This window comes from Rousettus aegyptiacus, unplaced genomic scaffold (assembly GCF_014176215.1).
Source record: "Rousettus aegyptiacus isolate mRouAeg1 unplaced genomic scaffold, mRouAeg1.p scaffold_m13_p_13, whole genome shotgun sequence".
NCBI classification, from domain to species: Eukaryota; Metazoa; Chordata; class Mammalia; order Chiroptera; family Pteropodidae; genus Rousettus; species Rousettus aegyptiacus.
The window spans coordinates 47,454,714-47,481,690 of record NW_023416288.1 but is presented as its reverse complement, the minus strand read 5'-3'; the positions used below and the strand labels follow the sequence as shown (position 1 = coordinate 47,481,690).

The window sequence follows — 26,977 nt, the reverse complement described above, 5'->3', positions numbered from 1 at the left end:
AAGTCGCCCCGCGGCCCTCTCTGTGGCCAGCGGCTCTTGAGCTGAACCCGGTGGCTCCCGGGTCGGCTCCTCCCAGTGACTTGGCGTCTGCGCCTCTGTCTCCGCGAGAGTTTTGTCCTGCCTTGTCCTCTACCGTCCCCTGCCTCCCCCTGCCTCCGGCGACAGCGGATCTGGTGCTGGGTGTGGCGTCTCGGCTGCGGACGCCCTGGAGGCCTCTCGCGAGTGCCACCCTCACCGCCTTCACCGGCACAGCCACGTGGCTTTAATGTTTGTTAAAACCACGTCAAAGGAGAATCCGAAGAGTCCAGGTGGACTTAGGCCGCTGGAAAGGCTGCGGCTCACTTGAGAACAGACGCGGAACTGGGTAATTCCCGAGGGGACAAGGAAATGAAAAGTCCGGCCACCCTGCGTGCGGGGGCAAATCGGGGGCACGTCTACCAGGCGGAACTTGCCCCGCACGGCTCTCGGCCTGCTGCGCGGCCCCCTGCCCCCGTGGGGACGGAAACCGGGCGGAGCCGCTGCGGGCCCCGCACAGCGTCCCGGACCCGCCGCCGGGCAGCCATGGCCGCTGCACCCGCGTCCAAGCCGGGACGACGTCCCCTGCCCCCAGAAACGCACGGATGTGGAACGCGCGACTAAAGTGAGACATAAAATACGTGCGCACGCTCATTATAATCACACAGCAATCCAGGGGCGGACGTTGACAGGCAATTCGGAATGATATAAAATACAATGTGGGGTTAATTGGCTTTCTCTAAAATTGTCTCAATTAAAATTAAAATATTAATGAAAAACTGACAGAAGTCAAAATACACTGGAAAATCAGCCCAAATCACCGGCCTCGCGAGTGTGTGTCAGACGGGCCGAGCAGGACAGGGCGTCTCGGCCTCGGCGCCCGGGCGTCCGGACGCTGTCAGGAGAGACGTGAGCGCGCGTGGAAACCGTCTCGGAGCCGTGAGAAGGAATTTCTGAGCCCCGGCCTGGGGACGCCCTTCTTTAGACACACGAAGGCCGTGAGAGGCCGAAACGGCTGCAAAGCTGGGGGCGGCTGGGGGCCGGGAGGAGGGCCTGGGCCCCGCACTTGTCGGCGAAGCCCGAGCTCCTTCAAGCAGGGACCACAAAGCCTCTCAGACCAGCGGTCCGAGGACGCCCCAAAGTAACACATAACTGAGTCGCACTACGTCCCTGGTAAGGGGCCAGCAGAACTCACAGGAAGCGAGGAAGAGGGGCCCGGACGTGGGTTCAAGGCGCAGGGCGAACACGCTCGGCGTGCACGGGCCAGGTGAGTGCGCGGTGCCCGGACGTGCCACGGCCGAGCCGCGTACCGGCGAACGCTCCACAGTGAATAAGTGACTTTATAGACAAATAAATATGAGTTTCAATCCCAAATAAATACAAGACTTTAACAATCTCAACTCCAGCCTCTCAGCGAGCCCTTCCCACAAGATCGCGCTTACGGAAAAGCTCTGCGGTCGGCATTAAAGCCGACGTTTAATTTTACTTTCAAATAAAGTTCATTTTAACCAAGGGTGTAGAGTTTTCAATTCCCCAGAAAAAAAATATTTAGAGAAAAGACTCTAATTGACGATGACTATTTCTATAAACTGCTTCACGAATACTGGAAGTACTAGGGCCAGTTTAATTAAAAGTACAATTACTTTAAACCCTAAACCCGGTGATTTTTTATTTCCTCCCTACCAAAACTTTTCCTCATTTAACAAAGAGCCCCGAATTATGAGACATTTGTTAGCAATTTAATCATCATATAAAATAAAGTTGGAAGTTTAGTTACCTATTAAACATAATACCTATTTTTTACAACCTGCACCGGTATAAGATAAAACAATTCCAATTTCAAAAAGCAAAGAAGTAAAGCTGGCTCTATAATCTCTAGGCCGCTGTAATCTCTGATATCGCTTCGCTATCACACACTGCATTAAAGTAATCCTGCACAAATCCTCCCGGGGTTTCATTATCGAGTTCACGTAGCTGATGCACTTGGGCAGCTAACGCTACCTGCTGCTCCCGCCGGGTCCTGGGTGCTCTGCAAAAAGGGGTGACCAGCGGTCAGGGGAAGAGGGCCAGCCCATTTCGCGAACGTGGACACCGAGACACGTGCCCGAAGTCCCAGGTCTGCAAGGAGGAGACCCAGGCTTTAAGTCCAGGTCCGAAAGCCACGGCTCGCGGCTTTGCCACTGCGCTGTCGTGCAAGCGAAGAAACAGACGGTCCTGCCCTGCGGGAGAAATCGCCCTCCGCTTGAGAAGTGGAGACCGAGCTGGAAGCGCTACGTAATGGTCCAGTCCAAAGCACGAGACCGCCACGAAGCGTTGGGCAACTGAGTGACGGACACACGGCCGCCCGTTCACGAAAACAGAGAGGTCCCGGAGTTACGACGGATTCCCTCCAACACGCAACTGCGCTAAGAGCAGCGACAGAATTAACATCGCCTCACGGAGTAAACGACTTTCGGTTCAAAATCTTTATAAACTCAAATAACTTTTAAGTGAGACCAATGTACTTCTCCTCGCGACGACAGACACCTTCACGTCTCTGATGCTACGCGCCGCTGCGCGCAAGACCTCTGCTCACGCCGCCCGCCTTCCCAGCGCGGGGACGGTTCCGAAGGGACCCCACGGGTCACAGCCCCCCAGAACCGAAAGTCTGGAAAACAACCCCCCTTACCCACGCCGTTCCTGTGCCCCGGCTGCGGGAGAGGGAGGAGTTCTATTAATAAGTTGCCGAATGATTTTTTTTCTTGAAGGTGTTGGAAAAATCAAATTAACACATAACAGCGGTCAGTGAGATATGACTCCGTCTTCTGTAATAAACGAAGATCAAAACGCGACCCTGGGTGAAGCCCCCCGAACGGCTCCCGGCGGGGGTCTTCCTTGTTGTCTGCGATTTCCTCTCGCCCACAAAAACATGCGAATATGCGCATGTGCCACTAACACTGAGCAGCACTTCCTTAATCACTCATTTCCAACAATTTATGGATGATCAGTGGCAAAAAACGAGCAAAAATAATGAAAGGACGCAATGAAAGCTGACCGAGGCCGGGCTGGACTTCCTTCTCGTCTCTGCATCTCTTTAAGATGGAGGCCTGACACAAATTAGCCACTGGGGGGGAACAGTCGTCTGGTCATAAAATACAGTACAGGGTCACTTTTATGTAAGTTTGCCAACAGGGACATAAACCAGGACAATCTCAAACTGTGACACAGGAGCGGGACATATGAAAACAATCTTCGCTGCTCCTCCGCCGCGCTGACACGGTGCTCGGCTTTATGGACCCGCCGCGCACCAGCACCGAGCCCTCCGCTTCCACCTGGCCAGTCCAATTAATTAAGAAAGGAAGTTACCGCAAATTTTGTACTTTTTGCTTTTATTATCAAGCACTTCGTTTGAAGTTATAGGAGTTAACCTCTTAATCCCGCAGACCGTGTGCTATGTTCTGGACGTTTGGGGACGCCTGCACGGTTTGGGTAATTGGTCAGGATGTTGCTGTCACTCATGTTAAAGTTTATGCTATGATTTCAAATCAAAGATAGGCATTAAGGTGAGCTCAAGCTCAAGTCGCTCCCAGAAACAGCTTTAGTTTCTGAATTCGTCTGTCATTATTGGCGAGGATTTTTCACTTTCATTAAGTTGCCGAGTTTTTCTCTCATGCCACGTTCATTCAAAGCAAGATGTGAAAACGTAACATAAGCACACACATTCTTCACTCTGATTCAAACCCGGGCCGGAGGGTCAGCCCCGGGGTTCGCGAGGCGATCAGAAGCCATCTCCCGACACCACCCCGCCAGTCCAGTGGCCAGTCGGCAGTGTGACGGGGTCGGCGGCACCGTGGGCCCGACACCCTCGGACTCCGGCCCGCGGCCGAGCGCACGCCGGCAGAGGCCCCCTCCTCAGCGGAGCCGCAACATGAAGAGGCGGGCGTGGGGTCAGGCTCAGACCCACGCGGACAGACACGAAGCTCAACGCGACACACACTGTGACAGCGAAGCCTAAATCTGGTAAACATTTAATTGCTAATGGCAGGTTAGCGTTCCAAGATGCAAGTGGCCCTCTACCTAAAACAGACAACAGACAGGCTTCATCAGAACCACTCACACACTCCTAGCCTTGAGACTTAGCGACTAGGAGCAGTGAGGAGATGGCCCCGTGAGAACAGAACACAGGCCACGGCCAGCAGAAAGCCCAAGGCCATCTGAAGCCCTTAAAAGGACAGGGCCAACCCCCCAGGCCTGAAATGGCCTGTTTGAATTAACGTAGTGGTTTAATTAAAAACTAAGTAGAGAATTCTGCTTAATTTGATTTCCAATTCGAGCTCTGCATCCGCCCGTGGCTAGTGGCCAATTTCCGCATCTCGGCACAACATGCGCAGGGCTGTTTTAACACCGATGGCCCAGGGGAATCGACGGGAGGGTGGCGGGGCCATGTGCCGCTCAGGGGCTCCGCCAGACGGAGACACAGCAAGGCAGCGCCAGGAGGGTGGCCGACGGATGTGAACGGGCTTTAACTCACCACGCCGCAGGTCCGTCGTTACTGGAATCATTGCTGGCTCTACCAATTAGAGGTGTTTGCCCAGCTCTTCGGCATCGCTGGGGCGGACGTGTCAAACGCAGCCAGCGAGCAACGCGCCTCCGAGGAAGACACGTGGTCACACGGGCTTGCCGGCCAGCTGCGTGAGGCGCGCCGTGACTCGGGGGCAGCCGACGGCGGGCTGCGACACCGTGGGGACACTGAGAACCGGGGGCCTCCGCGTTAGCTAGAACCTGCCCCGGGGACGCCGGGATCGCACCCCACAGAGAGGCGCGACCCCGAAACGCCCGCGCGTGGACGCACTCATCCATGCTGAACGGCACGATGCTAACGGCCCTCGGGACTTTCACGCAATCGATTTGAAAGTGACAAATAGGAATATTGTGAAATGGCATGCGCCGTGACCACCTCAACCGTAAAGCTTCACGACGCTTCTGACGGGGTCTCGGCTGCGCGCGTCGTCAAGCAGGCGCGATCCTGCCCCGGCCCGCGCCGCCTCAGAACGCGAGTCACGATTCGGAATCTTGCAGCGGCCTGAGGTGACACGCGGCGGTTAAGCGCCAAGCGCACTGTGCCGAGCCCCACGCGGCAGCGCGTCTTCTGGAACGCCAGCGGTGAGACGCGGTCGGCTCCAGGACCGCGGCGGCGACGACGGCCAGCGAGCGCCGAGCCGAGCCTCCCTCCTGAGCGGTCGCCTCTCATTCGTCCTCGGGATAATAAAGGCGGCCATTGTCGCCATGCCCACTTTACAGAAAGGGAGCCTCAGACCAAGTACGGACCCGGGCGGTCTGGCCAGCCCTCGGGCCCCGGGTCCCCGCCCTGTCTGGGCGGCCCCTCCCCAGCACCCTCATTCCCTGCCCTCTCCCTGCTCCCTGCAACAGGACGGAGGGCAAGGTCACCGACCCGGGCTCCGCCACCCCCGCCCATTCCGCTCCACCGTGACGCGGGCCGGGCACGCGGAGCCGCCCTGAGCGCTGGCTCCGGGGACGCGTGGCTGTGCCCGGGGAGCCCTCAGATCGGTCCTGTCAGCGGAACCCCACAGCCACTCACATCGGTCCCTCTGAGCTCCCGAGACGGAGCGGGTGGCTGAGGGATTTCGAGGCGAGGGACGCAGTCACACACGTGCTCGGATCGTGTACGAGACGGGAAGGAAAGCATGGAGGCAGCGCCGTCCGCGGCGGTGCGAAGGCCGCAGGGCCCCCGCGCCCCGAGCCCCGACCCGAGACCTTCGTCTGCGGAGGGCACGCGAGAACACCGGCGCGTCCCTGGGGTCTCCTGTCAGGTTTTTTTTTTTTAATTCTGGGGAGAGTGACTAATTCTACTGCAACTAATGCAGCCAAGTCGCTCTTCTGGTTGGTCAGTTCACAGGAGGGAGAAAGACAGTCAGGAAGCGAGGGCTCCGCTCATGCTGGTTTCCGATAATCGATTTAGGCAACAACTAGACTTTGATGAGAGGCACAAGCTGGGAGCCGCCCACGACACAGAGCGTGAACTTGCTGCGCAGAGCTGTCCCGGCCACGCGCAGGAGGGCGCAGGGCCGAGGGCCGCCGTGCCGGAGCCCCGCCCCCCGTGCCTCTTCGCGAGGGCCGGGGACTCGCCCGCGTCTGTCTGGGGGCACCTCCACAGAACACGGGGCTCCCCCTGTGTGGCACGCCGCCCCCGGGGACACAGTAAAACTCCTAAATGGACTCAAATAAAACAGGAGATGCAAAACTCCTTTCCGAAAGCCCTGCGCCAGCTCCCTCTGCCTACGGCACAGAACTCCGGACCCCAGACGCGGGCTCGCCCCGCAGCCTCGGGCCAGCCAGGCCCAGGCCTGTGCCCGGCCGGTGCCGCCCGCCGCCCCGGCTCAGCCGCCCGCCGCCCCGGCTCAGCCGCCCGCTCGCAGCTCAGGCGCAGGCCAGCCCCCTGGGGCGCCTGCCGGCCCGGCAGCCCAGGCTCCCCGCGGCCCCGCGCCCCCACGGCAGCTCGGCGTGTGCGAGGCCAGCGCACCAGGCGCATGCTGCTCATCGCACTGCTGCCATCCCCTGGGGCGGCCTAGCAGGCAGGAGCCCGGTCTCTCCGCTTCCGTCCCCGGCGAGCTCCTGTGACAATAGCAATCACTGCTGAGCAAGTGCTTTGTCACGGAAAGGCTCCCAGAGTCCCCCAAATCTGTTCCCCGCGCGTCTCCGATGACGTCATTCCTTCTGCTGCGTGTTCCCCTCGGCTCTCTGGGGTGTCATCTTTGCCGCGTCCTTCTCCCAGAAGCTCGGTCCCCTGGCCCCAGGAGGGCACTCGGCCTCTGTGCTCCTGCTGGCTCATGGCGCCCGGGCAGGAGTCCGTGCAGGTCCCCGCCAGCACTCGCCCACGGCCCCGTGCCCCGCCGCCCGGCCATCCTGGGCGGCTCCCCACGGTGCTGATGCGTGAGGGGAGCAAGCACCCGGGCAAGGCGCGGGTCTGCGCCCGGGCACGCGGGTGCTCGGTCCCCCGAAGGCTGCTTACTGCCTGCGGGCCTCGGTTTTCTCTTTATAAAAGGCGGGTCTGAACTGAGTCCCTTTCAGCAACAAAACTTCCTGGAATTTCTTCAAAGAATGATGAACAGTTGAGAGCTTTTGAAACTGAAACTATATAATTTTTCACATGACATAGATGACTCAAATAAGTCAAGCACGTCATAATAAAAAACAATTGTGACATATGAATCCAGTATTCTCAACGTCAGATGTGACTGCCAAATAGTCATCCCTTCTGATCTCGCTCCATTTACTAAACATGAAGCCAACGGTCACCTGTCCCAGCTGCAGACTGTCAGAGCACGGAGTGACACCCCGAAAACAGAGAGGGGAGCCCACGGAAACACCACCTTCCCTGTCGCCTCTCAGAGGCTCCTTCGCGGCACGCCTCAGAGAAGTCTAGAATGCGCCATGTTACAGGTTTCAAAGAGGAGAGGTCGAAATGTTAGACTAAACATTTCACACCTGAGACCCACAAAAGTTACGAAACAACAGGTACACACGAGTGTACAACTCCCCTGCCAAACTTACGTAACGGGCGTTACAGTATTCCGCAGTAACAAGATACAGTTACTTTCACCCCATAAATCACGATATGAATAGAACTATAAATTAAAAGGTGTATGTGTCTATAAATAAACACCAGAATTCATTCTGTCAAGTTTAAAAGTCACCCAAAAAGTATTAGCTCCTTAAATCTTTGCATCATATTCGAAAAATTGACTCTATTCCTTTCATTTTAAAATGCTGCGTTCACGGACAGATAACGTCCTCACCACTTCTCAAGACGCTCTTGCAGAGCCCCGGGCTGCCCGCTCTGGCCCCGCGCCCCGGCTCCGGAGCTCAGCGTCCCGGTCGCCTGGCCAGCGGACGGGGCACGCTGACTGTGTGGCGCGCTGCCGTCCTGGCCGCACCGCCGAGGAAGGCGCTTTCACGCAGAGACGTGCCTTAAGGGTTAGAGCACGAACGTGCGTCCGCGGGGCGCCCACGCACGCGGAGGCCGGTGGGGCCCCGCCGTGGGCGGGCAGGGCACGGCCGTGCGGGGCGCCGCCAGCATCGCCGCCGCCGGGACCGCCTCGCTCTCCCCCAGGCGCACGGCTGCGCACGCCGGCTCGGATGGGAGCTACGCCCTCACTCAGCCGGTTTAATTCCGCGACACGGCCCACTCACCTTCTTCAGGCCAGCGAAACCTTCCGACTCCAGGAAGAAAAAGGCGAAGGGCATCAGCACAAACAGGCAAAGGTTGGAGAAGAGCGAAGCCAGGTTCCACAGACCTGCAGGGGCGACACGAGACGGCGCCGGGTGAGGCTCCGCCGGGCGGGACGGCGCTGGCCCCGCAGAGTCAGAGACACATCGCACCCGCAAAACAAAACGTGACCTTGGAGAGCCGCCTGACGAATGCACTACACTTGGAAATCACAGTAGTCGCCTCTTCATTTTAATTTTGTACCTTTTGGTAAAAAAGCCAAGATGGAACTCACTTTCCTCGTGCCCTAAAAACACATTCACTGACGGCATGGAGACGCAGCGGTCCAAAGACGCGGCCTCTTTAGACATATTGGCACCTGAATATTTAAATTAGAGCCAGTAGCCTTTACTGAGCATTTAATAAATGCCAGATACTCTACTAAACATTTTACATGCATAATCTCATTTAATTTAAGCCTCGTAAAAACCCTACAACTGATAATTAGCATTTATTGAGCCCTCACGCGCCAAGCGCTGTTCCCGGCGACTCACAGATGCGACTCGCGCGCGTTTGCTCCGGGCGGCAGCGGTGTGCCAGGCGGCAGCGCCCACCCCGCAACGCGCAGCGCAGGAGGCCGGGCGAGCGGCTCCCAGCGGGAACGGGTGGGGGAGGGGGGGGGGAGGCCGGGAGCGCGCGCGGCCTGGCCCGTCGGGGGCACGTGCTGCACCTTCTCCTAAAGCCACAGTGGAAAGCAACTAAGACACTAATGAGAACAGACTTGGAAGAAGCAAACTTAACATGTGTCGTCGGGATAGGATTTGGCCCAGTATCTCACATTTTTAGAGAAAACTCAAGAGTAAAACATAAAAACTATGCCAAGCGTAAATTCGATGTACCACCTGCACTTACACTCAACGCCCTAACCCACACCCACGCTACGGGAACCAGGACGCGGAACCCGTGCGCTCGGAGCGCGCGCTCCGGGCGTGCGACAATGCGCGAGGTCCCCGGCTGCGCCGGCCCCAAACGGGCCCACACTGCCAAAGCTGCCCGTCAGTGCCCGAGGCCCCCCGGCACGGCGTGGGCGCAAGCAGGGGCGATGCGGCCCAGTGCCGTCCGGCCCCCCGGGAGCCCCTGCCCTCGGGAGACACGGCGACGCGAAAACAGAATCGATTTACAGTTTCCCACCCAAAAATTTAGACAGATTTAATGAGTTTTACAACCTATTTAACTTAGCAGGAAATAAAACGTTTTACGATTTTTTTAGAAATCGTCTTACATGCTTCAGTGGAAAAACCTTAATTTGAGCTTTTTAAAACACGAGCTGTTCCCAAGCACCGGCCTACCACGCCGCCTCTGCACGCGGAGCCCCTGCCCACGGCGGGGACCACGCGCACAGTGCGGGCGGCTCGCTGGGGAGTCCCCAGCCTGTTCTCTTTCGGGTGTTCACGGCTAGTGTACAGAAATGCAACTGAGTTCTGTATATTGATCTTGTATCCTGCAACCTTGCAAAAATCACTTATTGGTTCTAACAGCTTTTTCATAACAAACCCCACCAGAATTTCTACATACACAACCGCATCGCCTGTTAACAGAAAGTCTTCCTTTTCCCTCCCCAACCTGGATGTTCTACCTGTGAAAACGTCTGTGGCATTTCCACGCCTGTAATCAAATACTTGAGGGATTTTCCAAGCATCTCTTGGATGACTTAGATCGCTCTAGAAGTATGGCGGCCTGTTTCGTAACATTTAAGGGTAGAACCTTGCTCCCAGTGTGCTTAAACACAACATGCACTCTGCCATTTATGGGCAGCGTTCTGGTGAGTGCAGGTTAGGCCAAGCTGGCTTAGATGTTAGCTAAGTCTCTACATCCTTCACTTTTTTCCTGTCTACTTGTTCTATTAATTATTGGAAAAGGGGTACAGATATATCTAAATATAATTGTGATTTTGACTATTAATCCTTTCATTCCTGTGTTCGCTTCATGTGTTTAATAGCTGTTTGTTAGGCAGATAGATGTTCATTAGCATGTTCTTTGGATGAGCAACTCTCCGTCATCATGCAATGGTCTTCGTTAGGCCTTACCTTTTCCGACAGTAACGTACTTCGCATGGTACGTCCTGTCTCCCCGATTGCTGGTAACCCAGCTGCGTCTGTTTCCAGCGGGTTCCCTGCAAGCAGCATGGGCTTGTCTCCCTCGCTTACGCGATCTGACGGTCTCTGCCTTTCAGTCGGGGTGTTCGGACCCTGACGTTCGCTGCTTCGGTCAGGCTTACGTCTGTCAACTTGCTCTTCGTTTTCTATTCATCTCACTGGTCCGTCTTCCCTTTTTCTTCTTTTTCTGTGCTCCTTGGGATAAACCAGTTTTTCCGATTCCATTTTATATCCTTTGTCTGCTTATCGACCACACCTTCCTGTCGAGCTATTTCAAGTTTTTTCGGTTTATCATACCGCTTCTAACTCGCCACACAGCCCGCCTCCGCGTGACATTCCGGCGCTCTGCACACGGCACGAGCGCCTCGCGAGGGCGTGCTTCCGCTCACCCCTTCCCGCTTTTGCACTGTCGGTGTATGCGTTCTACCTGCACGTGCCGTGGAACTCTATCCAGACGACCGGCCATCTTCTAACAAGACTGACGTGGCGAGGGAGAGCTCTGGCACACGCCGCGGACGGCCACTGCCAGAGAGCCGCCTTCCCGCTCTGGGTCTGGGCTCCGGCCTCCCACCAACCCGTCTCCACGGAAGGGCCCGGGCTTCGCGGCGCCGTCCGCGCACCTGACGCTGTCGGAGCCGCTCTGGTTCCCAACCGGCTTGGCAGGTCAGTGCTTGAGAAGCGTCGCCTGACTGCCGTCCGGCCTTCTCCCCACGAGGAGGGGGCCGGTTCCGGTCGCCGCTCCTCTGAGCGCTTGGAAGGCTTTCTCTGTCACTGGCTCTGACCAAGGTGATGACGCGTCTTGGTACAGTTTCCTGCGCTTAGCGCTGGCTGAGCTTCTTGGATCAGTGGATTTACAGGCTTCGCCTAGTCTTGAAATGTTCCCAGATTTTTTTTCTTAACCCGCCCTCCTACAGGAACGTCACCTCACCGATGCTCCAGTCAGGTTTTCTGCCATTGTCTTCTGTGGGCATTCCTCTTTGGGACCGTTTTCACCGCCATGCCTTCAAGTTCACAAATCTCTTCTACGACGTCTTATCTGCATTTATCCCCTCCAATACTTTCCACGTCAGACATCCTAGGTTTCCCGTCTAAAAGTTTAATTTGGTTCATTTTTGGATCCTCCATGTCTCAATATGTTCAGTACATAGCTTCGGGAACAGAGTTACAAGGAATGCGTTAATGTTCTCGTCCACTAACCGGGAGCCTGCATGAGCTGTGAGGCAGTTCTCGCTGATTTGTCCCCTGGCTGTGGGGGGTATGATCCCACGCCGTACTCGGCTATGGACTCGAGGTAGGCAGCACGGCCTCGCGAAGACATCCACACCTCAGTCCCCGGAATCTGTGAACGCACCACATTACGTGGCCTATTAGTCTTCTAGAACAGCGTCGCAAACAGGATGGCTTCGAACAACAGAAACTCACTCTCTCACAGGTCTAGAGGCTTAGAAGGCCAGAATCGAGGCGCCGTCAGGGCCCCCGCGCCTCCTGAAGGCCCCGGGGAGGGCCCTCCTGCCCCTTCTGGGGGCTGCCGCGACCCTTGGCAGTGCCAGGCAGTCCTAGCCGCCCCGGCCCGGCCGCAGCCTTTGTCCTCACGGGCCTTCTTCCCGGGCTGTCTGTGTCTCCATTTTGTCTTCTTATTAGGACACTGTGGGGGGGAGCAGGGCCACCCTAACCCAGTGTGACCTCACCTTAACAATCATATCTGCGAAGAAACCCTTTTCAAATAACGCCACCTTCTGAGGTTCTCGGTGGACGAGAATTTGGGGGTTGGGGGGAGACACAATTCCACCCAGTATACACAGCAAAAAGGACTTTGCAAATATAATTAAGGTCATGAACCTTAGGAAAGAGACAGGGAGATAAATCGTTTTGGATTACCCAGGTGGGTCTTTAAGAGCCGAGAACGTTCTCCGGCTGGAGTCAGAGGTGCGGCCCAGGAAGCCGGGAAGAAACTCGACCCACCTTTGCGGGAAGGTCACATGGAGAACGTGAGGGGAGTGGCAGCGCCTCCAGGGCAGAGGCGGCGCCGGCCGAGGGCCAGCGAGGGGGCGGGGGCGTCCGCTGCACGGCCGCCGAAGACCCGAGTTCGGCCCGTGGCCTGGCTGAGCGGAGGAGCAGTCCCCCCGAGGCCCAGGAAGGAGCGCGACCCCGCGCGACCTTCGTTTCCAGACCCTACACAGAGGCCTTTCATTTTTTCCCCCCAGAAAGAGGACATTAGTTTAATAGGATTATGGGACATGCTCAAACTGAGACTGCGAAGCCATTCGTGCTGCCCCTCTGCGTAAAACGATGCTCACCAAGCTTCTGACGGGTCCGTAAGACGCTGAAACAGAACAGAACGCCCGCACCGGGGCGTCTGCCAGCGCACGGCGCGCGAGCCAGCTCGACACACGAAAACACCCTTTCAGACACGTCCACCCCCAGTGAGGCGTCGCAGGTCCTATGGCGACTCTGAGCACTGCCACATCCTCTAGAAAACCAGGGACCCAGCCACGGCGGAGGGAGGGCCTGGCTGGCAGGTGTCTGAGCGTGTGGCGCTGTGCGTCTGAGCAGCTGGGTCTGCGTCTGTCAGCTCCGTATGACCTAGAAAAGGGACCTGGACTCTGTGCCTAAAATAGGCCGCGTCCTAACTCACCGGGCTCCCGTGAAGAACGGGAGAAACGACACGGCATGCGGCGAGCGACGCCGAGCCTCTCCCGCCCCGACGTGACCCGACACAAACGGTCCAAAAAGCTGAAAAGTCCTAGTGCACAGCGGCAGCGAGCCCGGGGAGGCAAAGGCAGCGGCGTGAATTCCAGCCGAAACGACCTCTCAGCACCTTCTGCTTAAAGAATTATTCTCATTACACCAAAAAAGGCTTATGTGACAAACACCCGTGTGCATGTGACAGTAAAAGTATATAAAAACAAACAGAGACAAAACGTAGGCTAGAAAATAAATCGCAAAAACCATGCGCCACATTGTGAACAATGCGAAAGCAGCGAAGCTGTAGCCGAGCCCCTCCCCGCTTCGCTGCCTGCGCTCGGCTTTCATTAGGGAGCACGCGAAGGCCCCGAACCCCCAAACACACATTTAAGGCCCTCGTGAAACTCAAAGGCCTCCACACCCCTGTGCCACAGGACACCCCAGAGAAGACGCAGGGACGCCAGCCGGGCCCTCAGCCTGCCGCCCCCTCGGTCTGCTCGCCCGCCCGTACCGCTGGGTGCACAATTCGAGTTCCAGCCTGGGTGGAGCCGCATGTCGCCAAGTGGCAGGGCGCTTCAGAGCCGGCTGCAGACGGGACCACAAGCCCTCCACCGCGCGGAGTCCCCGGGGCGATCCCGTCCGGGCAGGGGACGGTTTACCCAGGTTTTGCAGCTTGTAACAGTCAACTATCATTTGCAGCATAACCGACACTTTTCACTGTTGTTGACCTATAAATATCCCCACTTCCAGAATTTCTCTCTCTGATCAGATGTGTCCTGTTCATGAATGAAAACCACAAATTCAAATTTTTCTCTGTAAGTAAAAAGACCTCAAGTTCTGCCTTAGGCAAAAGCTCACGCACCGGTACCGAACGGACTCTGCCCCGGCCACGCGGGGAAGACGAAGGCGGCCACGGGGGGGGGGGGGGGGGGGGGGCGCCCCCTGCGGGCCCCGCGCCCTCGTCCCCGCCCCCTGCCTTCACCCCCGCCCCCGTCGCCACAGCCCCCGCGCCGGCATGGGGACCTGCCCCGCGCTTACTGCCTGCTGGGCCGCACGGCCACCCGAGTGCTAAGCACCTCCCCAACAGTCGTGCAACAGCCAAGTGGCCTGACAACGCATTTCCAGGGACGCGCCCTGGTCTTTAAGCTGCACGTGGCTGTATTTATTGCAAGAAAAATTCACTTAACACTAAGATATTAAGAGTTCAGGTCTTACCCCACCTAACAGGATAATCATCCACATCATCCACGTAAATAACCAACTTTTTCAGAGTGTAACTAATTAAATGCAAAAACTTTATTAACCAGAACAAATAAATGTGAGTGTTTTAGCCTTAGCTTACGCTAGTTTAATTCTCAAATTGGCAACAGAAAGTTAAAGTTACTGTGAGAGCATCTAATAGATAGAAAAGTAATGCACCTAACACATATTCCTCAGCAGTAATTGTGTTCTCAGCAGCTGTCCAAGCCGTGGCCGGCCTCCGGCGGTTCCCCGCACACACGGCAGACGTGTGTGCCCCTCGGGACAGTCCACGGTTTAATAAACCATTCCTAAATTAGGGCCAATACGCATAACATGCTACCACTGCCTTTATTTGATTATATATCAGTACATATTAATTTGTAAAATAAAAAGGAATATTAGTCAAATATTACATCAGAAAGTTAAAATTACATGCTTCCACACAGAAATTCGCAAACTCTGTAGTTTGTCTAAATCGTGTCAAAAACAACCTTTTTGAAAGATATCCAACGCTTATCCCCAAAAGAGGTATCTGAACTTAAAGATTACTTAGTCCGGGAGGAGTTCACAGCCAAACCGGAGCACCGCCCTCAGAAACCGCGAACAGCAGAGGATGCGTTAACCTCTAGCGCCACCTGCTGGCCTCACGAAACATTTCAAAATACACTAGAAGGTGCTGTGAAGTAAATTACCACTTTTCATCACAGTAACAAAAGACTTCATAAATTTAAATAATAAAATTAACCCAAAATCAGGTATATTCAATAACATCCAAAATGACAAAACTAAGTTAAAACCAATATTTCAGTGAAAGTGAGGATCTAATTCAATTGTCAAAAAAGTGACTAATAAAAAAATTCTACCAAAGAAGTATAACCTTAAAAAAGGCAACAGGTTTACTTTTGAAAGGTGAGTGTTATGAGAACTTCAGAATTAGAATAGCTTCTGCTTACTCACTTTGGAGAAAAACAAATAAAGAATAATTTTAGCAATGACTTGTGAAATTTTTTACCTTACAATAAATTTTTTCTTATAACAAAAAAAGCAATACATGCCCACCATAGAAATATTACACAGTGCAACTACCAAAATAAAATTTTATATCACATTAGCCTACCATCCAGAGGAAAAGTTTCTCAGCATCTTTCTATCTGTAACTGCATCATGGTCTAAAAGAGCCAAAGGCAATTCACAGCTCAGACCTACCATAAATTAAGCAAGTTTCTTCCTTTGAACACTTAGGCTGTTTTTTATTATTATTTTAAACAATACTTCAATAAATATCTAGTAACCATGGTGATGCACATTATAATAAATGGCTGAACTACTGAGACCAATTAACTAGAGACCGTTTGTTAGTAACATTTAACTATCACTGGTACATCAAATTTTATTAAGGGCTGGATTTTAATATTTACACGTAACTAAGTATAAGACTTCTTTAAGTTAGATTTCTTAAAATCTAAAAATTTGCTTTTTTTCAAATCTTCTGTGGGCCTTGAAAATGGATAAAACAAAGCGTTTATATTGTCCCCTCGTGATGTCTAAAACAGCGTAGTCTGTTCCCGCTGACGAAGCAAAATCAAGCACGTGCACCTTGCGAAGACAAGTCGCGTCCGCCACGGTTGCCTCTGAACAAATGGACTGACCCTCAGACTGGCCATCATGCCACAGTGTGTGTCTGGTCACAGTGGGCCTGGACAGCCTGGCAAAAACTGGACCCCACTAGGGGAAATTACCTCAATAAGTGAAGAATTACTTCCTGACTTTAAGGCTACAATTTTAATTCTATCATTCTACCTTCCAACGATGTACCACTGTTTGGGTTTTAATTTTAAACTCATGACATAAAATTACCATTTCAAAGTGAATAACGCAGTGGCATTTAGGGCACTCACAATGCCGTGCGACCACGACCTTGACCTAGTCCCAAAACGTTTTCATCACCCCGAAAGAAAAACCCGTTAAGCAGCTGTATCACTGTTTTTCAATTTATGGAACTGAGGAGTTTCATACTTTTCCACAACCTGTTTAACATACAAGATACAAAAAGTGAATACAAATGGATACTTTTTGCTGTCCATTTTCACCTAATTTTTCCAATTTTCTTCATCATACAAAAACAACACGAAGTTTTAGCTGGCATTTTATTAGTCACCTCCGCCCACCTCGGACCATCCCACAGTAAACTGAAGAAGCCGGCGTGCCGTGATGCCTACCGGGGGAGAGATGGGACTCACCCCACAGCACCCTGCGGACTAGCGGCCAAGGCCCCCAGCCGGAACCGCCGATGCCCAGGGGAGCGCCGGCCTTCCCCGGGACCAACGCCGTCTCTATGACATTCTTCAAGCTGCTTTAATCACTTTGCAGTGTAGACAGAGATACTTCCTGCGACATGATACAGAGATTCGGAGCTAAGATAACATGGGTAACACAAAACTTCTCAAGCCCAGGGGTCCAAAATCCTAACACTGCATTCAAGACAAACAAAATACACTTCCGCAGACTAAAGCGTTATGGAAACACACTTGAGCCTCTCATCTCTATGTGATTTACACATCAAAGGCACAATCCATCGAAAACCATACGTAGTGATGACTTTATAGGATAAGCCATCAAATTTCCTTTCAAATTGAGTTCACTTCTTGTCAAAGTATGCTAGTGATACAGTCGAAAACTTTCACTCGTCCCATCGACAGATCTCTAGTGGACGTCTGCGGTGGTAAGTACCGCACGGCTGCTCCACGAGAGCCTGAGAACGCAAGACAGTCCGAGTACTCCAAAAATTCAGCACAAATTCATGCAAGGTTTAACAAAAAATAGACTGAGAGAATTCCAGAACACTCACTATATGCCACAGGGGATACAGCTCCACAAACACTCGGGCAGCAACGAAGCCGGGGTCGTGGCAGCCGCGGGAGCGAGGCGGGCGTCCCAGGCCTCCTGAGACCCGTTCTGGGGAAGGCGCCCGGCGAGGCCTTCCTCCAGCGTCCGCTCCCAGCCAGCGCTGTTCACGGGAGGACGAAGACGCCGCTTCTCATACAGCTTATTCATCCGCCGTGTTTATTGGACGACCGCTCTGTGGGAAGCACTGTTCAGACCCTGATTTGTAGATGAGATAAAATGCCCGAGCTTACACACCTGCCGTTACAATGGAAAGACCAGTACAAAACACAGGGCTTCCGAGGGCGAGGCCGCCAGCCCAGACCCACGGCATGTCACGTGTAGGCAGCTCTTGCTTCCGGTCCCCAAACAGAATCACGAAAACAGCCCTGAGGTCGACGATTTGAAGGTCATCACATATAGCACGCAATTCTATATAGTAAAACTGAAAACAAAGACCAGTTCACTTGCCATACTGGTTAGCCGGCCCGAGACCACCTGCCCTGCTGGCGAAAACGTGTGGAAGCCAGCCTTCGAAGACGCACGCCCCTGGGGACCCACGGCCTTAGAGAGGGCGGGGGCCGAGGGGACCGTGCCGGCAGTCTTTGAACATTTTAGACGACACACACAAAGAAGTTTCGTAAGTTACATATTGGCCACGTGTTTGCTAGTAACAAACAGCACTGTCAACTAAAATTAACTCACTGGAGACATCACGGCCATTTTTCCCGGTTGCTTCCTGCCTCGCGTAATAACTGGTGACTTTTCAGACTGACTTTCTGTGTCCATTTCAGTAAAGACTTTAGTTCACTTATTTGAGTTTGTCAATTGCTAAGCACCAATAACAGACTGATTCCTTTTTATTCACTTAATAATTAGCCCCAATGTCATTGGCTCCATTTGGTTTTCAGAGCGTCAATGACTCCGTTTGTTTCCAGTTTCGAGCATGACAGAAACCACAAGGCCAGATTAAAATATGCGATCAGAGTAAAACGCCAAAATTCTTCATGTCAAAAAACAGCCTAAGCAGTATTAAAGGACAGTTGAGAGGAAAATGTTTGCAATTAACCTGATAGACAGCTAATTACTTAAATAAAAACACTGCGAAACTGGGCAGACAGAACACAGGTAGGCCATCCCCTAAAAAATCAGCATGAATGACCCATAAACGTGCTTTGTAAATGTCCACCTGTGCTAGTAAGTAAAGTACACTTAGAGGGGGAAATTATTCATCTATTAAACAGATAGGTTTTTTTTTAACTAACATCCCAAATTGGATAGATACGTTCTGGGAATAGAACTTCCCGGGAAAGTGGAAATGCTAGTGCCTTTTGCATGGTTTTTCCGAGGAATAACAGAGAAATATCTTTTCAAAAAGGTTCAAGTATACTCACCTGGCAAGTGAATTGCAGAAATGTATCCTAAGGACAAATATTTGTTTATAAAGATGTATGGTGTAACAACTTGTCTCCAGAAAACTTGGGAACAAGCCCTGATTACGATGGCTCCAGGCAATACCGCAAGGGCAGAGAAAGCGCGGACGCACCCACGGGACACACAGCGCCCGCGAGCCCCGCGGGGCCCGCTGCCCAGGCGAGCTCGCAGGCGCACGCCACTGAGAGCCCCCGGCCTCGGCCATGACGACTCTCGGCGTACGGGACTGTGAACAGTAATAACACTCTCCCCTCCAAATTTTGTTTTCCAAATTTTCTACAGCAAACATGCATTTCTTTAAACACACACAAAGGGATCAGAGAAAAGGTATGTGTATAAACTCCAGGTGGATTAAACAGGCAAATGTAAACAAAACCATTTTTTGAAAGAGAAAAAAGGGAATATTTGTGACATCTCAGGAAGAAAAAAGATCTTCTAAACACAAAAACACTTAGAGAAACAAAAGGAAGAAAAAGATGACAACGTAAAAAATATGAAACTTATGTCAATCAAAAGGCAAATTAAATTTAAAAGGGTATTTATAAAAATTAGATAAAAAGCTGAGGTGTTTGACACATAATAAGATCACATAATTCAATAAGAAAAAAAGGGGTATGGGACTATGAAACATATAAAGTTATATGCATTATATCTTTTTATATATCTTATAAGTTAAAATTAAAACATCCTACCTCACCAAAAATCGCTAGCACTTGGCAGAGCCAAAACTCGAATGCAGGTCTATCTGGCTTCGAAGCAATACGTGTTGCCTACGATAAGTCAGTCATTATTTTTGAAAAGCCACATTAATTTTAAAGTTTGTACTTAAGAAAAGAGTTTTTCTGCTCTTCTACCCTGCATTTCGAAATGACTAAAAAACCTAGCAGCAAATAAATCAAATGGGAACCACGGCTACCTTTTTTTAGGTCTCAAACGGAGGCTCAGCTCTTCTGACGTGTGTGGGCAGACCAAAGCTCTCTCACTAAATATTTAAATAAAAATGTACTTATCGAAACCATGGTAAGTATAAAAACTGCGCCTTGATTAAAATAAGAAAGCCTCTCACGACCAGCAAGGGATAGGGGTGATAAGTGAAATCTGGTCCGGGGTTATTCAGGGCTCGGATGGGCGATTGCAGGGAGACACACGTCACCAAGAAAACCGCGAGACGGGCCGTCCGGACGCGCGGCGCGGTGGGGGGCACGCGCCTGGTGCCGCAGCGAGCCGCGCACTGACCGTGGATCAGGGAGCCGTTCAGCCACTGCACGTAGTAGTTCTGAGGGAACGAGAGCAGGATCTCGTTGCTGATGATGGAGAAGGGCAGCAGCAGGACCGCGCCCGCCGACACCGCCAGCGTGAACGTGCTCAGGGACAGCCTGGGAGACAGGAGAGCCAGCGTCACTGGGGTCGGACAACGCGAGGGCCGCGGGGGGCAGTCGAAGGGGCGAAACCTGAAACGTTTAGGTCTAAAGAGAGTCAGGCGAGAATCTCATTAAACACACGTAGCTGGAAGACGACGTGACCGTGACCCCCTCCTCGGAGGGGCCCCCGACGCCCCGGAGCAGCCGCCGGCCTCGCGGAGGATAAACTGCGGGCTCGCGAGTGTCTGCTTCACCGCCGCATTTAGCTGACGGCTTGCGCGACACACGCTGACAGCCATCGCCAACTGCTCCGGGTGCGAAAAGGCGCCTGTGCAAGCAGGAGGAAAACTCACTGTTTCAGGGGGGAAACCCACGAAGCCACTGCCTCGGCACCTCTTAAAATAAGCAAAGTTAAGTAGAGTATACTAGTAAACAGCAGGAAACTATTAAACAATATTATACGGTAAACAGTATCTAACACACTTTTGTTGTTTTTTAAAATAAGATCTAATATGTACTAATATAGAAAGATATCTAAAATAAGTAAAAAGAAAAAAAAGACTGAAGAAAAGCATGGACAACAAATAGAAAGCATTCCCCCCCCCCAAAAAGTGCATATATACACGCAGAAAAGTCCGCCATAAAACACAGACGAGGGGCTTTCGCTTTCTGTGACACACGCTTGAAATGTTTAAATTTTTCTAACTTTTTAAAGAAAAGAGAGCCTCATTAACATTAGAGAGGGAAATGCGATTTAATGTCCACCCCATTAGAGTGAGCGCAGGAATAATCTGAAAGAAAATGTAAGATGTAAGAACAAATCACGCTAAGGGCCCGGAAGCCTCACCTGACCGTGGCCGTGCGGCCATCGCCACCTTGTGGCGACCCACGGAAGTGTTTTCCCACTTAAAAGCCAAAGCCACCGCAGCCCCCGGAGGCCAGTCGCCGATACATTGCTCAGCGTGGCCCATGGCACACGCCAGAACCACGATTCAAATCGGACGCGGGCCAAGCCCGAGGACCGGTCGTGCCAGACAGACGGCACGCCTCCTGGGACAGGCGCGGGGACGAGTCCTCGTCCCAGACCCACAGCCCACTCGGGCAGTGCCCGGCCGAGGGGGCCTCAGTGCTGTCCTCGTAAGTCAAGGGAGGGAGCCGTCCTGCTCGCCACCGCGTGTCCTCCCAACGCTGAGCCCAGAGCAGGGCCGCACCCCGCCACACCGGGCCCGCGAGGCCACCACGCTCCTGCACACCCCTGACCACCGCGGTCCTGCATGGCCACCTGCCTGCCGTCGGCGGCTCCGCAGCTACGTGCCCTGGGCCACAGTTGACGCCCCCCTAAGGTCCCCGAGTGCCATCTGCCCTTCTCGCGCCCCTCGGTCAAGTCCGTGCCCCTCCGCTGGGCTCCCACGACCCTCCGACCACACGCTCAGCGATGAAGGCCAACCCCCGTTCCCAAACCAAAGCCCGGGACCTGTCGCCTGGCCAGGCTGTCCGCTCGCGAGGGCAGACAGACAAAGTACGAGAATCACAGCTGACCCAGAAAATCCTGGCTGCGGGTCGCCATAGGTATAGCGCGGCCTCTTTCAACGAGGCTTGCAGAATCCGCTGCAGCTTGGGTCCCATGGCTGGCCCCCAAGATACGAAAAGGTGACGCCATTTTTGTAGTGAGGTGCTGGCCACGGTCCTCCCCGTAAGGCCCTGGGGCCGGTGAGCAGAGGGGGGTGGTCACTGCGTACACCACTCAGAAACGTGCCCCTGCATTGAAGGGCAGTTTCAGGACTGCCGCCTTCTAACAGGAGCAAACTGTGCACCGAAGCCGGGGACCCTGGGTGGGATGGGGGAGCCCCGAGGATGGCGACACTCAGTTACTGCCGCCCGGGACGGAGGGGCCGCAGCTGGAGCCGGCTGGCGGGAGCAGCAGCTCAGCCCTGGGCCCGCGGAGCCCGACATGCTCGTGACATGAACGTCACAGAAGCCACCTCTCCCTCTCGCCGCAGGCCACCAGGTCGCCTTGGATTTCCGTCTGCCCCATTACTGGCCATGTGCTCTCTGCCCCTGGTCAAGGTGGTGTCTGCCAGGGACCCCTATCTACGGTCACTCCCCCCTCTCATCAGCCAGTACCCTGAGGAAGCTAAGCCTGAAACTGGGAAGACACCCTGACCTTGGCGGAACGAGGCACCGCTCACTGACTCCGGTCAGGATGGACGCGGACCGCTCTACGTTAGGCTGCGGGTGACCCACGACACTCGTCCTTCTGCTGCTGAGATCATCCGACTGCGTGCACGACCCTGAAGGCTCTGAGTCTCCGACAGGCCCTCGTCGCTCTGAGCACCTCCTTGCATTGCGGCCGACAAGATGTAGAAAATGATCCTGGAGCGCTCCCTGCCCCCGCCGGGCACCCCGCCTTCGCCCCCGGGGCCCTGGCTCCCAGGGGACGGCCGCAGCCCAACGCGCAGATCCAGGCACTGAACATGCTCCCTGCCTCGGCGCGGGTGCTCCGGGCACGCTCGGTGGCCGACCAGGGGACGCAGGTGTGAGCCAGGCACACGCGGGCCCACACGCACCCTCAGGCACGTCTGCACGCGGTTCCAGAACTCTGTGTGCTCAAAGCCACAGGTCCACACCGATGCTCCCAACTCCAGCGCGCCAACGCAGCGTTCACCTCTGGGGCCCCCACGGCTGCTACCTGAGACGGGGCCCACCGTCTGGAACGGCCCGACCCCGGACGCGGCCAGCCTCCCATCGCGCGGACACCCCACCCTGCGCAGAGGCGCTCCTGCTCAGGAGATCCCCACTTTGGACTATCCCGCCCCACGGACGTCCTCGCTCCCCTCCTGAGCCGACACCCCACGCCAGGCCACCCCACTGGGGACACCCTCCCCACCCCGTGTGACAGGGCCCCCTCTAGGAAGGCAGAGGGAGCCGGTCGGGGGCGGGAGCAGACACCCGGGACCGGCCTGACGCGCTCACGGGCGCTCGAGGCGCTGAGCGGGGCCCGGCGGCCAGAGGGGGCTGGCGACCGCCGCACGGACGAGCCGCCCGGACCCCCTCAGGAGGCTGAGGGCCACCACTGCCACCTCCTCAAGGCCAGAGGGCTGGCAGGGGGGACAGCACCGAGCAGCCGCCCCGGGTTCCTCTCCCGGGCATTTCACCTACGCGACGGCACCGCGAAGCCGGCAGGCCCCGCGGGCGTGCGGAGGGCACGCTCCTGTCCCTCCAGCTCTTCCGGACTCGGGCCCATCTGGAGCTCGACTTTGCACCCAGATGTGCCTCGCTCCTCAGTTCTCACGCGGCCGCCACAGAAGGAAAAAGGCCGTGACACACAGAGGCCCGGGGCGGGGAGCCGGGGCGGGGAGCCGGGGCGGGGAGCCAGGGCTCCCAGCCGGGCCGTCCTCCCAGGGGCCCCCTCCCGTCTCCCTAGGAGGCGTGCCTGTGCGGACCCCGCTGGGAGGGCCCGAACCCCGGACAGCAAGACGAGGCGCGGCCGCCGAGGGTCACAGGAAACGACCACTCTCCGCGAGCTACACCGCGAGGGTGAGGCCGAAGCGCCCCGTTCCTGTCTGCGCAAAGTATCGGGCCACAGGTGCGCTCAGGGCCCGCGCCTCCGAAGCCGAGCACAGAACGAACGGGGAGCCGCGCCTCACGGCACGTCACGCCAGACGGTCCCCTGGGCGAGAGCGGACGGCGGCCCCCGCTCGCTCTGTGAGGCCCTGTGGCTCTTCAGTGAAGTGACTTGCTCTGTTCCTACAGGAGCAGCAACTGAGACAGAAGAAAATGGTGGTTCCCTCAAGGGTTCCCCCAGATGTCGCGAAGCCAGGAGCAGAGCAAGACCCCCGCTCCTGCGACTGACGCCATCGGCTTACGGGCCTGAGTTTCAAACCCAGAGAGCGAGGATTCCTAGTAGGAAACGAAGTTCTCTGGAGCATTGTTTTCCCTAGAGCATTTAAAATAATTTAAACGATCAGATCTAGTGAAGGGGGGTCTATTTACACTCCTTTTTCAGTCACAGACCAAGTCGGCCCTGCTCCTCGACCGGTTACGAGCTTCCGGTCCCTCCCTGCGGTAACAGTCACGGGAGGTCCGCCATCTGGAGGCGAGCCATCCAGCGACATTCGGTGCGTCCACGGTGCTGTGCGACCACCACTCCTAGTTCCGGAACGTTCTCTCCCCCCAAAGTAAAACCCCGTGTCCAGTGAGCAGTTGCTCCCCCTTCCCCTCTGGCCCCAGGCCCCGGCACCCACCAATCTGCTTTAGCTGGATCTGCTGTTCTGGAAGTTTCTCTCGAACGAGCGCCCACACCGCGTGGCCCTTCGTGACTGACCCCGCTGGCCGCGCGTCACGTTTCCGAGGCTCGCCCAGGCCGTCACGTGTCAGCGCCCCCTGCCTCTCCACGGTGGAACAGTCTTCGAGTGCAACAAATGCACGTGCGCGTGCAAGTGTGTGTGCAGGTGTGTGCGCACGTGTCTCTCTCCCCCCTCCCCTCTCCTCACGCAAGATGCGCGACCTGACGCTACTCATGCAGGAACAGCGGAGAAATGCAGGGGCCTGGCCTGCGACCTGGGAAGGCGGCAAGGTCAGGGAGGCCGGGGGACACGGGCGGGGTGTGCCGGCCTGCGGGCGTGTGAGGGCGCACGGCGACCCCTGCACTGCGACCCTGAGCCAGCTCCCTCTGCTGCCGCCGCCTGGGGCAGCCGGTGACCGGGAAGGGCGCGCGGCTGGGACCGCGCCCAGGTCAGCTGCGTTATTCTGTGGCTGTCCAGCAGCCAACGGCAGAAGGCGCCGTTTATAGGAATTAGACATAAGAGTACCCTGAGGAAATGAAGCATCCGGTCGGCAACTCCTCAACAGTTTGGTGGAAAAAAGCTCTTTGTATTATATTTCGAACTTCCCTATAAATTTGGGATTATTTTAAAAAAAAATTACAGTAGCAATAAAAACAATCCTAGATTACAGATACTCTCCCACATAGGTATATCTGTGTAATTTCTAATTTTAATCAAGCAAAATTTGACATAAAAAAACCACTGCTTTCCATCTAATTTTATTCCTCAAAACAATTCAGGGGCATTTCTACCCTATGACTCCAGGGCAGGGGCAGCTCCCAGGAGCCCGAGGCCATCGCCTGCTCACGGCAGGCACTGCAGGCGTCTGCTCCCTCCCCACACCCCACCTCCCAGACCCTCAGGGTCTTCCCAGCAGACCATTCAAACGGTCTGGAGCTTTCTTGCTTCTGGCCCAGATATTTTCCCAGCCTGGCCCACTTCCTGGTTAAATCCTCTGAAGATAAAATCTGTCAGCTCCTTCAACAAGCAAATGTTAACAGGAGATAACAAGCCTCGGTGATCTCGAGGTGATCTATCGGTGATCTGTGCCCACCGCCTGTGTGTGCTTTCCGAGAACAGGATTACGATCAATAAAGGTGTTATAATACTTTAGGTAACTTTCCATATTTTTGCCCAACAGACAATCAAATTTTGAGTACTTATGAACTGAACTTTAGGATACGTACGAAATCCTGTTGACTATGGCATCTTCGTCTTCTTGTTCATCTGCAAAAATGTTTAAGGTATTAATATTCTCATATCAACAAAATGTTTCATTAATTTATTAACAACATACACGAAACTATAAATTTAAAGAAGCAACTATTGAAAGTAAACAATTTTCAAATAGCATTGCTTATTTCAACAGAGACCCAAATGTAAAACTCACTAAATCGGATCTGACAGGTCATGGTTTAAACCCCTAACGCGGCGGCCTCATGTAAATTACAGCGTCCCAGATATCCAGTGTTCAGGAGAATAATACTCGGTAGACCCTTAGGACCACTGCCAAGGTCACTGCCACATGGTGCAAACGAAATTGCTCGTGAATGAGATTTTCTGGTTGATAACAGCCAAAGAAATATTTATACGAAATTAAAATCCAGAGCCTAAGACCTGTGTGCCTTTCTGTGCTCTGAGGCCATCATCCGCGATGACAGCGTGGGACCTCCCTGGAGCACCCCAAACCACCTTGGACCCCACCACCCCACGTGCCCCCGTTAGTGCACCAGAGCGCCCTGTGGTACCTCTGGCAGGGAGCAGGTGGCCCTGGTGCCAGCGCTCAGTCACCGTCCCCTCTCCCTGACTCATGGCCGTTGGCCACCCCTTGGCCCTCCCTCTCCTCGGCACCTAGCCGGCCGTCCTCAAACGCTCTCTGCAGGTCCCTGCGATTCTGGGTGCCCACCTGCTTCAGTGTCAAAGGCAAGTCTGGGCCACGCTCTTAGTCCAGTCTCCGCTCTTAACTGTGGGTGCCTGAAGTGGCTCTGTGGCCAAAGGGACCACAAACACACGCAGTCGCCCCTCATGCAAACGGGGGTGTGCCCACGGCCAATCCACTGTAGACCCTGGACAAATGCTTTAATGTCCCCCGTATCCGTCTCAGGTCTGTTCCCAATACTTTGCCACCCGGGCCAGAACCCTCCCCGCTCCCTGCGATCACCCTGAAATGCACCCAATATATCTTCAACTGTCCTGCTCACCGACCCCGAAGTTCCCCTAAAACGATGCTTTATAATTACTTATTCTCTCTCGCCCTCCTTCTGTGTCCATAAACTATGAAGCCTAAAGCCAAAACATCTTTAAAAACAGCTAAGAGACTGTCCTGGATCCCAGGCCTTCACGATTTTGGGGGATTACAGAATCCAGGGAGTACTTCGCTGCAGCCACAGAGCCAAGTGACAGCACTGAGGGCTGCGCGGGGACGAGCAGTGCTTCCTGGCTGCCTTCTGGAGTCAGACACGACAACGTGGTGCAAGGAACTGTCACATACGGGACCCTCAAGTAGTCGCGTGGCACCTCCCCCTGGCCCGGCTTCACGGGTGGAGAGCCCGTGATGTACGGAAAGTTAATGGAAGGCAGCAAAGCAACTGCCTGGGCACTTAAAACGGCCGGCACGAAAACCTGTGCGTCCATCAGCGCGAGGCCCACCGAAAAGGGGACTAAAGACAC

The 26,977-nt window shown here is 54.6% G+C and overlaps 1 protein-coding gene across 9 annotated transcripts in view; it reads right to left on the bottom strand.

Moving 5' to 3' along the window:
* Positions 1-26,977, bottom strand: part of LMBR1 (limb development membrane protein 1) — a 72,516-nt gene that overhangs the window by 37,465 nt on the left and 8,074 nt on the right. For 6 of the 9 annotated variants that reach the window (XM_036230597.1, XM_036230599.1, XM_036230601.1 and 3 more), the window contains 3 exons: positions 25,495-25,534; positions 19,858-19,997; positions 8,206-8,309 (listed from right to left, as the gene is read on the bottom strand). In XM_036230597.1, coding sequence (XP_036086490.1) covers positions 8,206-8,309; positions 19,858-19,997; positions 25,495-25,534 — 284 coding nt within the window. The remainder of the gene's footprint in view (positions 1-8,205; positions 8,310-19,857; positions 19,998-25,494; positions 25,535-26,977) is intronic. The other 3 variants (XM_016160964.2, XM_036230600.1, XM_036230598.1) reach the window with 2 other exon arrangements.